Source organism: Muscardinus avellanarius, assembly GCF_963383645.1.
Source record: "Muscardinus avellanarius genome assembly, chromosome: 16".
In the NCBI taxonomy this organism is placed as follows: Eukaryota; Metazoa; Chordata; class Mammalia; order Rodentia; family Gliridae; genus Muscardinus; species Muscardinus avellanarius.
In genome coordinates, this window is record NC_137802.1 from 44,592,895 (window position 1) to 44,606,901 (window position 14,007).

General features: G+C 37.8%; 1 protein-coding gene across 1 annotated transcript in view; it reads right to left on the bottom strand.

Moving 5' to 3' along the window:
- Positions 1 to 508: 508 nt before the first annotated feature.
- LUC7L3 (LUC7 like 3 pre-mRNA splicing factor) overlaps positions 509 to 14,007 on the bottom strand; it is a gene marked incomplete at both ends in the record, with an annotated part of 34,427 nt that continues 20,928 nt past the window's right edge. The window contains 9 exons of the mRNA XM_080712936.1: positions 509 to 542; positions 1,888 to 1,993; positions 2,099 to 2,239; positions 7,039 to 7,199; positions 8,844 to 9,127; positions 9,823 to 9,984; positions 11,005 to 11,109; positions 12,076 to 12,150; positions 12,710 to 12,854. Coding sequence (XP_080569062.1) covers positions 509 to 542; positions 1,888 to 1,993; positions 2,099 to 2,239; positions 7,039 to 7,199; positions 8,844 to 9,127; positions 9,823 to 9,984; positions 11,005 to 11,109; positions 12,076 to 12,150; positions 12,710 to 12,854 — 1,213 coding nt within the window. The remainder of the gene's footprint in view (positions 543 to 1,887; positions 1,994 to 2,098; positions 2,240 to 7,038; positions 7,200 to 8,843; positions 9,128 to 9,822; positions 9,985 to 11,004; positions 11,110 to 12,075; positions 12,151 to 12,709; positions 12,855 to 14,007) is intronic.

A 14,007-nucleotide genomic window follows, 5' to 3' on the forward strand; every position in this document is an offset into this window, starting at 1 on the left:
ACTATAATAGTGTACCTCTTATATTTAAAACAAGGGACTAGTTCAGAGTCAATAACTTTATTAGAAAAAGATTAATACTAAAACTTTTCAATAACACAGACAATCAACTTCGTAACAGAAAGTCAGAGATACTTTATTTTTACTTCTAAATCCAAAGGCTAAGTATAGCAGAGTTGTAAAAATGGAATCCCATTTAGTCTGATTCACATGAATACTAACGTTTAATCCTGTTTTCAAAGTCCAAGAATGAAAACTTGCAATTAAACACTGAGCAAGCCACATGTTTAGGTAATATTTTAAAAAAGTCTTAAAAGAAAAAATATGATACAGGACCTAAGTTTCAGTGGCATATATGCTATTAACACATGTTCTGAAATCTGATAGGTCATATCAGTCCTGAATTAATTTTTAATTAAAATAAAAAAACTAACTGAGCTTTATACTTTTTCTATGCCACTATAGCTTTCTTTCACCTCATTTTAATGTTGATCTTCACTTTATGCCGTTTTCAGTATTCTTCAAAAAATCTTCCAACAGTAGTCCTACAATGCAAAATTTGGGGAAAAATGATAATTAGACAGCATATAAAAGGCAAATGTTTATGACTATGTGTTGGCCCAGTCACTAACTGCTAATTATAATTAACGTGTATATGAAATGTTTGCGATCTTTTTAATAACCAAGGCATTGGTGTGGTTTTTAAAGCCATGTGCCTGTGTATGCCTGCCTAGGTACAAACAGCTCATAGAGATATAAGTCTATATTGCTTCCCTAGAAATCAAATGCCATCAGCAAATCAACTAATTGGTACTTCCTTTCATTAGGAATATTTCATCCCACGCCACTAGCCCAAAGAATGAACAATTTAGAGGTTTTAAGAACACGGAGAAAACCTGACTTGGAATAGTTCTTTAAAAACCCAAATTCCTTCTAGACATCAGTTCTTTGCATGTCACAGATTGAAGGTGTCTGTCCTTCCTATTCACTGCTGCTTTAAATATATCAGCCAGTGACTATTCCTATACACCTATAGCTGACTGCAAGTTCTCCTACACAGTAGGAAATATTAAACACATACCTCTTAAAGACTTGAGAATTGCATTGAATGTAACAAGGCGAATAATATGAAGTGTTTATTGAATTTAAAATTCTTTAAAGATATCTAATTCTGGGCACCACTGCATCCCTACACACAGTTGAAAAAAAAGTCCATTCTGTTAACATTTGATTTGTAAGTTTTCACGCGATGCACAAAAACCCCTCTGTGCTTCTTATAAAGAACAAAAAAGATACACAACAGTTAAGCGTAAAGATCACAGGCAATAGCATTCAAACATGGATGTGGGTAGAGAAAGGAGTACCTGGCATGAGTACCTGCTTAGTTTGACTGAATCCTTGATTTTTAATTTGGCTTTTCATGGGCCGCTCACAACACCAACGCTGTGTGAGGTATGGTAGTCAGCTGCAATAATTCATAAACCCTACACTTCCATCAATCCAATGCTACTGGCTCTCGAGTTACAGAACAAACTGCATTAGAATGCAAGGCAATAAAGCAAAAAAAAAACTAGAAACATCCTCGACAAAGAAATACTAGCAGTTTAATTAAAACAAAGTAGTCCAACATGTGCCTCAGAAATATTTAAGTTTTTAAAGCATATGTCTCTGCCAATGTACCAACACAAGATGGACTTAATACCAAAAAATAAAAAAATAAAAAACAGTTCAACCTTTTTATTAAAAAAAAGAAATGACAGCAAAATCCCTAAAAAAAGGATAATTAACTTTTTAATGGCGACTATATTACAAACTGGGCAATAATTTCCAAAGAGGCACACTAATGGGGGCACGAGTCTGCTACAAAATAGCTGAGACAAAACAATGTACCTCAAAATGTTTTGCAGGACTACACTGTCTTTTCCTTCAGAAGATGCTTTTGTATGTCTTCTTACTCGGCTTAGTTCCATCTTCATCTGTGCATACTTACGCTGCACTGTCAAACAGTAACAAAAAGCCCTAATCAAAGTGAGAAACAATACACTTACCTCTGTCTGATCTGAGGTCTTATCAGATCAGTTTTAATTGGACTGAGTGTCACCTTCAGATTTAATGTCTTCACTGGTCCCATTGACCTCATTCTTAGTATCACTTTCCTTCGATTCAGCGTTTGGATCTTCACTCTGTTTTTCTCGACTACTGGACTTCACACTACTTTTTTTATCATCAGATCCCCTCTTTTCTGCCATAAAAGAAGACATTGACCATGGATTTTAACGTACAGAAAAATACATTCCTCTTCTGAAAATGAAGCAATAGAGATATGACGATAACTTCCCACAAACTGCAAAGTAACAGAATTTGCTGAGTTTACCCAAGGATTATGATTTATAATTTATGGAGGAGGGAGAGGGTAAGAATTAAAGAAATCAGAAGATAAAAACATCAAATTCTCTCAAACTGGTGAGAAGTTATTAAAAAGCTACTGCAGAATCTAAAATTTAAGTAATTTTCAATTTAGACAAATCATACCAGAAAGCAACAAGAAGGTATGAAAGTACAAAACTTTCATAATAACGTTAAATTATTGTTACAAGAGTAAAACCAGTAACCACAAAAGGCAAAGTTGAATTAAGCAGGCATCTTCACTCAATTATATATTTTTAAATGCAAAAATTAGCAAGGCGTAGTGGTGCAAGCTTGTAATCCCAGCATTTGGGAGGCTGAGACAGGAGGATGGCGGTTCGCGGACACCCTCAGCTACTAGTGAGGTTCTTTGCAACTCAGCGAGATCCTGTTCCAGTTCTAAGCATTCCTCCCTAACAAAAAATTCCCACAAAAAACAATGATACAAAACTAGAAATCTTAGAGAAAAGTTATTTTTTCCTCTTAAAACTAAGATTAGCTGGTCAAGCACAGTATATCATGAAGCAGAAAAACACTTAAAAGCAGTACTCTCTACAGATTGTGAACGAAGTTCTTTTTTTTCCCTTTCTTTTTTCTTTTTGGTGGTAATGGGATGGAGCCAAAGGACAATCTATCTCTGAGCTATACCCCCAGCCCCACCTTTTTTTTGCAGTACTGGAGATGGAACCCAGGGGTATTCTACCTCCAAGCTACACCCCCCAGCCCTATTTTTTATTCTTTATTTTGAAACCGGGTCTCACTAAGTAGCTGAGGCTGTCCTTAAACCATGATCCTCCGGTCTCAGCTTCCCAAATGCTGGGATTGCAAGTGTGTGCCACCACGCCCAGCTCCCCAGCCCAATTTTTTATTCTTTTATTTCGAAACAGGGTCTCCCTGAGTTGCAAAGAACCTCACTAATCAGCTGAGAATGGCCACAAACCACTATCCTCCAGTCTCAGCCTCCTGAATGGTGGGGTTACAAGTGTGCACCACCACCCCTGGCTTTGGACAAAGTTCTTAAGACACACACCAAATACTGGGAAAGGGATAGAAATGAAAACAAAGTAATGCAGTATGGGTGGAATACCTATTCCAAGAATCTAAAAGCTCAGGATTTTAGGTGAAAGAGCACATTCAGTCTAACACTTGCAAATACACAAAGCAATGTCCAAGTAGTTAACTGCAAGACTTGCTTAATATCTCTCTGTCCACTTGTGGGAACTGTGCTCTAACTGACCTTGTGGGAAAGTCCTCCCTTTGTGCCTTAGGGGCTTCTCCGGTGCACGAGTAGCTTCAATGAGGAAGAGTCGTCTTGTTGCCCCGTAGAGGACTAGTAGTCAGTCCAATAATCTTATCTTCTGCCCTATATAAATATGGTAGATCTTAATAGTCCTAAGGACATCTACAATATGTGGATTTTAGGGCTATGGATTAAAAAGAAACTCCACAAATAAAGCACCCTAAGCTGTCTGATGAAAAGATATCCTTATGTGAGAAGTGATTTCCCATTTGTGGGGTTAGATAAACTAGCTTCCATGACAGCATTTGTAGTGGTGTACTCACTCTTCTATCAAATGCTCGCTATTGTTCCTACCTGGCCCCTAAGTCTAAACCTTTAGTCACTGATACACCAAGGAATACCTAGAGGGCTACATGGAGGAGTTTGCAAAAGCCCACAAACTCATCATTTCTCATCTTAAACTTTGTTTAATGATGCACTGGCATGCATGCCCAATTCAAGGCAGGGCTCATGAGTTTCCTGAGTATCCAATCTTCTCTCCTTTAAGTCTCACCAGGAATATTCTTATGTGCCCGTAATCTAAATAAACTCAGCTTAAACAATACTTGTTGGGGAAAGGTATTTACTGGAAATTCTACCTCTGGGCTTTTTTTTTTTTTTTTTTTTTTTTTTTTTTTGGTGGTACTGGGGAAGGAATCCAGGGACATTCCACCTCTGAGCTATACCTAGAGCCCTATTTTATTTATTTGGAAACAGAATCTCACTAAGTTGCAGATGGCCTAAGTTGCTGAGGCTGACCTCAAGCCTGCAATCCTCCTGTCTCAGACTCCCAAGTATTGGCATTATAGGCATGCACTACGATGCCTGGCTCCAACCCAATTTATTTTAAGTGACAAAAAAGAAATAGGGCAACTAATGTTTAAAAAAAGGAATATAAAAATTTATCTAAACAAAAGTGATTAATTTGATCTCGAGACGTTCATATTTGGCTCTTGATGGTGGAACCTCCACCTCAAAATATATTACACTGAATGTTTTACAAAAATATTAGGTAACTTTTGTTTTTAAAGTAACCCTTTACAGAAATTACCCCTTTATGTTTGTGTTTGTGTGTGAACCTGGAGGCATTCTACCTCCAAGCTACAACCCCAGCCTATTTTTATTTTGAAGCAGGGTCTCTTCAGATTGATGAGCCACTACTCACGGAGGCTCTCCTCAAATCTGCATCCCCTCTGCTCAAACTCCCAAGTACTGGAATTACAAGCCACCAAGCCCAGCAGCAATTGCCTTTTCAATGACAGAAGCAACTATGAATATAAATGGCAATACTAGAGCTTGCAACAGTCAAGTTGGAAAAATTACCCTTGTTCTTACAGTTTAATCGGTCTCATGTTATAGAAAAGGCCAGCATATGTAAAATACATAAATATTATTTTTAAAAGAGGGGTACACTTATGAGAAAAAAATAAAAGAAACCAAAAATACATGCCCAGTTTGCGCTGTTATTTCTCTAATTTAACCTAGCCCCCCGTAAAACCCCTACCTCTAGCAAAGTAGGGCATGTTATATAATAGAATATAACATGAATACCACAGAAAATCAATATAATAAATTCAAACAGCAATACATATATTATGTTGGTAATCAAACATAGAAACAGAGAGCCAAAATAGGACAGAACAGTTGAACTAAGATAATTAGAAGCAGGCTTTTTCTCTCATCTCTAAAACCATACAAAACATAATTGGCCCAGTCAACATAAATGGAAATGCAGAAAGAAAGAAAGAAAGAAAGAAAGAAAGAAAGAAAGAAAGAAAGAAAGAAAGAAAGGAAGGAAGGAAGGAAGAAGAAAGGGAGGGAGGGAGGGAAAAGAAAAGAAAGAACACTCCGATGATTGAAAGAATCATTTTTTTTTTTTAAGGTAAGTTAAAAGATTAGAATAGGCTGGGCATGGTAACATACGCTTATAATCCCAGCATTTGGGAGGCTGACACAGGAGAATTGTGGTTCACAGACAGCCTCAGCTACTTAGTGAGGCCCTTTGCAACTCAGTGAGACCCTGTTTCAAAATAAAGAATAAAAATTAGGGCTGAGGGTATATCTCGGAGGTAGGATGCCCCTGGGTTCCTCCCCAGTACAGCAAAAGAAAGAAAAAAAAAGAAAGAAAAGAAAAAGAAAAACAAAAAGAAAAAGATGAGAATAGAAAATTAACCCAGAGCTCTACCACTGAGCTATATCTCTAGTCCAATTTTTTATCTTTGAGAGAGGATCTTACTAAGATTGAGACTGACCTCCAACTTGTGATACCTCGTCTCAGGCTCAACCTCTTGAACAACTAGGATTATAGTCCTGTGCCATCACGCCTAGGAACAAAACTTAGAAGTCCACTAATGTTAATGTCATCATAGATCAGAAACTGGGAAGCCACAGAACACAGAGAATATGGATTCAATATAAAACACAGTTAAGATGCATGGTTAAAACATGGGAACTTAGCCGGGAGTGGTGGTACACACTTGTAATCCCAGCGCTTGGGAGGCTGAGACAGGAGGATTGCACAGGTTCAAAGCCAACCTATTGAGTGAGGCTCTCGCTCTATTGAGCTATTGAGTGAGGCTCTCAGCAACTCAGTGAGACCCTGTTTCCAAATAAAGTATAAAAAAAAGGTCTGGGAGTATAGCCCGGAGGTAGAAAAGCCCCTGGGTTCCACCCCCAGTACCTCCCCCCCACATAAACAACAACAACAAAAAAGAACACCATGTGAACTTAGGCTGGGCATGTTGGCACACCCTTATAATTGCAGGACTTGGGAGACTGAGACAGGAAGATCACAGGTTGGCAGCCAGCTTTAGCTACTTAATGAGACTCTCCACAACTTAGTGAGACCTTGTTTCAAAATAAAGGCAGGGGGTATAGCTCAGAAGTAAAATGCCCATGGGTTCAATCCCTAGTAACACACACACCACGAGAATTTAGAACTTAATCATCCTATTAATTGAATTATAAATTCTGCCCAAAGAGACCAATGCAACATTTAATTTACTCGACATTATGGAACACTGCAGATTTAAAAAACAATGTAGTCAATAACCAAGTTAAATTCTAGAATCTAATAACTCTGAAAGGCAATACAACATTTGGAATAATTTAGATGAAAAATCTTCAAATTACCAATTGAAGGATGTGATTTTAACATGATCTAAGAAACATCAGACCAACTGTCACTTTCACAAATCAAACAAGAGGGGAAAGAACACTTATTGAAACGACTTTCCTTATAAATGGAAAGAAATATAGCTGGAGATGGAACACCACCTATTTCTGGAGAAAAGGGAATGGCGAGATAAGGGTATGGAAACAGCCCCTCCATTAACTGTATTCACATATAAACTAACCTTTCTCCTTGGATTTTCTATCTTGTTCTCTATCCCGACTTTTGCTCCTGTGCTTGTATGACTTTCGATCCCGGCTTTTTGACCTTCTTCGATCACGACTTCGAGATCTATGTTTTCTTTCTGATCTGTCATGGCTTCTGCTTCTTCGTCGATCTCTACTTCTTAATCATTTAAAACAGAAAGAAAAGCAACTTCAACTGGTATTACAGTAATGAATACCTTTAATAGGCAACATGATTAAACAAAACTTTCAAACTTTCCTTTAAAAGTATATGAATAGAGCTTGCTACTACTAAGACATTTTATATTAAAAATGGCCAGATGTGGTAGCCCGCCCTTGTAATCCCAATACTGGGAGGCTTTGAAAATAGGATCACAGGTTCGAGGACAGCCTCAGCAAGTAGTGGGACTCTCCATCAACCTAGTGAGACCCTGTTTCAAAATAAAAATAAAATAGGGCTGAGGGTATAGTTCGGGGGTAGACTGCCCCTGGGTTCAATCCCCAGTATTACAAAATAATTAAAAATTAAAAAAAAACAAACCTTAAACAAAAACACGCTGGGCGTGGTGGCACATGCTTGTAATCCCAGTACTTGGGAGGCTGAGACAAGTCACCATCTTAGTGATGCCCTCTGAAAATTAGTGAGACTCAGGCCAGGCGTGGTGGCGCACGCTTGTAATCCCCACACTTGGGAGGCAGAGACAGGAGGATCGCACAGGTTCGAAGCTAGCCACGCACGCGCGCGCGCTGGCTTAGGAGACCCTGTTTCCAAATAAAAATGTAAAAATAGGTCTGGGAGTGTAGCCCAGAGGTAGAAGGGCTTCCAGGAACCCCAGTACCACCCCCCCCCCAAAAAAAAAGAAAAAAGAAAAGAAAAAAGAAAGAAAAAAAAAGAAAATAACTTGTCTTAAAGATGAAACCAGGCCGGGCTTAGTGGCACATGCTTGTAATCCCAGCATTTGGGAGACTGAGACAGGAGGATAGTGGTTCAAGGACAACCACGGCTACTACTTAGTGAGGCCTTCTGCAACTCAAGGAGATCCTGTTTCAAAATAAAGAATAAAACCTAGGGCAGGGGGTACAGCTCAGAAGTCAAATATCCCTGGGTTCCACAACAAGTACTGAAAAAAAACCCAACAAAATAAGATAGAACCACTTACTCACTCACTGATTCAACTCTCATAATCTATCCTAGTATTTAAGAATATAGCCAGTCTTCAATTTATTGTCAAACTTGTTTTTTTTTAACCTCAGGATAGCGAAAAAGTAATATATAAGCTGAGTGTGGTGGTGGAATCCCAGTACTTGGGAGGCTGAGACAAGAGAATTGCAGGCTCAGACCCTATTTCAAAATAAAAAATAGGGCTGGGGTGTAGCTTAAAGGTAGAATGCCCATGGGTTCAATCCCCAGTACCGGAAAAAAAAAAAAAGGTAAAATACATACAACAGAAACAGTACCTTTTTTAAAATTTGAAACAGCTTGCTGATGAGGTGCTGTGGCCAGCTTCAAACCTGTGATCCTTCTGTCTCAGTCTTCCAATACTAGGATTATAGGTATGTGCCGAAGCTCCCGGCTTATGTAACCAACATTCTACAATGTACTGGGTTGGTATGATACTCCTTTCACAGATATATTAAATGCATTTTCAATATATGATAGGTTTATTATCTAACCTAATCATACGTTGGGGAGTACCTGGACTTAGAGCTTAGCAGGCATCATTCTAAAAAGTAACATTAGTAATTACTAAAATTTACTGTGGGCTCATTATAAGCCAGATATTGTATTCCATGTTTTGTATACCTGCTTCGCCTTCTTTCTCTACTTCTTGATCTTTTGTGATCCCGAGACCGGCTGCATCTTCGGTCAGAAGTTCGGCTTGAGTGTCTACTTCGTGAACGACTTCTCTTTCTTCTTTCTCTATCTCGAGCTCTTTCCTTTTCTCTTTCTTCTTCTTCTCTTCGTCTTTTCCTTTCCCTTTCTTCCCTCTCTCTCTCCCTTTCCTTTTCTCTTTCTTCTCTTTCTTGCTTCTCTTTTTTTAGACGTTCATCCCGATCAGGTTCTTCAGTTCTTTTTCTTAATTTTTCCTAAGGAAATCAAATTGGATTTTTGTTTGGTGCATGTTAGGAATTCGTGTAAACACTATACCCTTGAGCTACAACGATAACCCCTCATAGCTGAATTTATATACATCTACAACCTGAAAGCCATTGTCAAACAATGGTCATTTAAAGTGAAGCAATTTGTAGATCATTTTATCCAATTTGGTGCCCTCAAAGAAAATAAAAAACTCAAACACCACATATGTATACAATATATCATTACTAATTCTCTTGGTAAATATTACAAACATTCTGTTAGAGTGAAGATAGTACTATGATAGCTTAACAAACAGTGTAACTTCATGGGGAGTATCACTGCTTTATTTATTTATCCATCCATTCATGGATATAGAGGACTGAATCCAGGTGTGCATTACCCCTTAGCTATATCCCTCTCTTTTTACTCTTTGAAACAGGGTCTCATTAAGTTGCCTTGGCTGTCCTTTAGTTGAAATTCTCCTGCCCAATCCAAGTAGCCGATGTTACAGGTGTATGTCATCACACCATACTTATGATTGCTTTAAGTAAATATAAACATAAAAAAAGAATGGGGAATTTATATCTCCATCTGATCAACTTATAGCTACACTAAAATATAGCTATTTTTAGTGGTGGCTAGTTACAGCTATGTTATACTACAATTTTAGACAGAGCTACAAAACTGCTTGTAAGAAACTTACTTTTAATTCTTCTACAGTGGCTTTAATTTTGGCATAGCCCATGTGTTGTTTTCCCATCAAATGATCATCTACCCGGGACTGGGCATCTCCTACTATCAAAAAGGCTCCACACACTTCACAAACTTCCATTTGTTTTTCTTGGGCAGCAAAACTTTCAATTGTCTGAAAAGATAAATTAGTTATTATGTAAGGAAGAGACAACATGCAAATCTCCCCCCAAAAACTTATTAACATTTAGAATAGCTTTTTATTTCCCCTTTTGTGATACTGGCGATGGAACCCAGGGGGGGGGGCATTCTACCTCCAAGCTATACTCCAGCCCCATTTCTTATTTTTAAACAGGCTCTCATTTGAGTTGCCGAGGGCCCCACAAAAGAGCGGAGGCTAGCCTTGAACCTGTGATCCTCCTGTCTCGGCCTCCCAAGTACTGGAATTGCAAGCATGTGCCACCACGCCCGGCAAAATAAACAATATAATGAGTTTGAGAATTTTTTGTTCTTTTTCTTTCTGTATCATCAAGTTGTCTAAAGCTTTCATGATTCAAGGTAGAGCTTAGAACCTGCTGGGGACCTTGTGACCTGCAAACCTAAATTAAAACATGTGAGCCAGGCATAGTGGTACACTTGTAATCCCATACTTAGGAGGCTGAGACAGGAGGATTGCAGGTTGGTGGCCAGCCCCAGCAACTTGTGAGGCCCTCTGAAACTTAGTGAGATCCTGTTTCAAAATTAAAAAAAAAAAAAAAAAAAAAAAAAAAAATTGGGCTGGAAGATGTAGTTCGAGGTAGAATGACTTTGGATTCAATTCCCAGAACTGCAAAAACAACAAACTATGAGGCCTGTAAAATACTTGATCGCTCTTAAGTTAGAACAATAGAAAATGTTTTCAAAGGTTCAAAAATAACTGGGTGTGGTTGCACATACCTATAATCCCAGTGCTTGGGAGGCTGAGACAGGATCACAGGTGCAAAGACAGCCTTAGCAATTTAGCGAGATCCTGTTTCCAAATAAAAAATAAAATAGGGATAAGGGTATGGCCCAGAGGTAGAAGGCCCCTGGGTTTCAATCTACCCTAGTACCACACACACATTAAAAAAATTTAAAAAAGGCTCTAAAATAAGAACAGATTCCATGCAGTGGATTATGAAAAGGCTGGGTAATTCAAAGACAAGTTGTTACTCACCGAAGTTGTGGATCTAAGCAATTCCCTCTCTTCTTTTAGCTGTTCTACTAATTTCATCATTCCCTGAGCTTCTTCTACCTTTCCTTCAGATCCTAATTCTTCAATCTAAAAAGAAAAAAGAAACAGTTAAGACTCTTGTCTAATCAATCTATTTTCTTTTTAATCCATGCTTCATTAGCATTTAGTAATTTTGTGCCTTTTTAATTTTGTTTACTGAAGCCTCTTTATGCTTAATTTACCCTTGTGATTTTACAGCTTTAATGACATGCAATAAGACAAACATTTTTAAAGTGCAAAATCTAAGTTTGGACATATGCATATGCCCATGAAATCAAGGGTATCATCTAGACAATGAACATATCCACCACCCCACAAAGGTTTCCTCCTACTTACTCTTAGTAACTACTCCAACCTCAACTCTATACATATACTGAGGCATTAACTGATCTTGTTCTTTCACTACATTATTTTGCAATTCTTATATTTTACATAGGTGTATAATAGTTTGTATTCCTTTTTTGTGTTGTTTTTTCACTCTAATTACTTAAGGATTCAGCATACTATTGCATATAGTTCATTCCTTTTTACTGAGTAGTATCCCATTTCTGTTTTATGGTTACATCACAATTTATCCATTCATCTCTTGATGAACATCTGAATTGTTGCTAGCTTTGTGGGGGTTTTTTTTGGTCCCATTATGAATAAATCTCCTGTGAACACCAGCAAACAATGTAGAGACACTGTTTTCAATTCTCTTGGGTAAACAATTAGAAGAGAAATCACTCATGTTGCGTTTTTAACTTTTTAAGAAACAGATAAACTCTTCTTAGTGGCTTCATCATTTTACACACCCACCAGCAGAGTTTGATATATCCAACTGGCTCAGATCCTTGCTGACACACAGTATGATCAATCTTTTTAATTAGAATCATTCAAATAGTTGTTAAATAAGTGCCTCATTGCAGTTTTAATTAGTATTTCTCTAAATGACTAATGTTCATGTGTATTTGCCATCCTTATGTCAACTAAATGTCCTAAGTATTTCCTGATATTAAAGTACACAATTCTCACCTGCTGAAGGAGCACATCAATTTTATCTGTTAGAACCTGAATTTTTTCTTCATTTTTGCCTGTTGGGCCAGCCGCCTGAAGACAATAAAATGTGGTAACAAATAAAAGACATAATAAACACTTGAACTTTAACATATCATCTAGCATTCTATTTAATAATTAAAATGCCTAATCACAGGAATAGCAATTTATTATCTTCAATTTCTGGTAGTAAATCACTATTTAGTCAGTTACTGACATACATCTGTAATCCTAGTATTTGGGAGGCTGAGAGAATTGTAGGTTCAAAATCTGCCTCAGTAACTTAGTGAGACTCTCAGCAACCTAGCAAGACCAGTTTCAAAAAAACCAAAAATTTCAAAAGGAGCAGGGGTGTAGCCCAGCACTAGACTGTCTCTGGGTTCAATCCCCAGTACCACAAAACAAAACAAAACAAAACAAAACAAAACAGGAAGCCCTATGATTAGCAAAATCAATATGGTATTTACTAATAAAAACTAAAAAGTCTTTAGGTTTTAATTCATCCTAAAAAAAAAAAAAGTAATGAAAAGAAGACAAGTTTCAAGAATATTAGGTCTCAGGCTCCAGAGAACAAAGAACCTTTATTAAGATTGTAAAGTCACTTCATACTTACCCCAGAGGACTGTTGATTTTGAGATAATGCCAGACGAGCATGGCCTCGTCTGATTCTACGTTCTACTTCTGCAAGTAAACTTTGTAAATATCGTAAAAAATCTCTCTCGTAGCCAACTTTCATAAAACGAGAACTCTTTTCATACCTGATAAAAATGAAAATAAACATACCTTTGTCTATTACAATTCACATATTCTATCTTTACTCTCAAAGACTGCTGCATTTAGCCTGAAGAGTAAACTGAGTACATATGAAGTGATTTCTGTTTGTCCCTTATCCTGGTGAAGAGAAGGCAATATATTGTACCGTGTTTGGTTGAAAGCAATGGTTTATACAGGTTTTGTGTGTGTGTGTGTGGAGGGGGGGAATAGGGGTAGAACACAGGGGCTTTTCTATGTCTGGGCTACACTCCCAGACCTATTTTTATATTTTATTTGGAAACAGGGTCTCACTAAGTTGCTGAGAGCCTCACTAAGTAGCTGAGTCTGGCTTCGAACCTATGCGATCCTCCTGTCTCAGCCTCCTAAGCGCTGGGATTACAAGCGTGCACCACCACATCCAGCTCTTATACAAGAGTTTGACCTCCGAGCTCTACTTCTATACTGAATCTGTGACCCTGAACCCAGGACACATCTCATCTCCAAAACTGGGGCTATGAAAAAGTAAATGTAGCCGGGCATGGTGGTACATGCTTATAATCTCAGCACTTGGGAGTCTGAGACAGAAGGATCACAGGTTTGAAGCCAGCCTCAGCTATTCAGTGAGGCTTCTCAGCAACTTAGTGAGACTGTTTCCAAATAAAATATAAATTTAAGTCTGGGAGTGTAGCCCAGAGGTAGAAGGCCCCAGGGTTCCATCCCCAGTACCACAAAAATAAATTAATTAATAAATAAATTAATTAATTAAATACAAATGTGATGCCAGGTGTGGTGGCACTCGCCTGTAATTCCAGTAATTGGGAGGCTGAGACAGGAGGATCACAGGTTCAAGGATAGTCTCAGCAACATGAGACTCTCAAACAATCTAGCAACACCCTCTTTCCAAACAAAAAATAAAAAGGACAAGGGGTGTAACTCAGAGGAAGAGTGTCTCTGGGTTCAATCCTAAGTATAACCAAAAAATAAATAAAAAAGCAAATGTGGTATAGTAAAGCTTGGGATATAATATGTACTAATATAGCAACTAATAATATCACTGAAACTATATAGCTTTTGTACCATCCCCTGCCAGACATTCATTTTACACTAATCCAATTCTTTCTTCAAAACAAACGACTAGTAAAAAGAAAAAAAAAAATG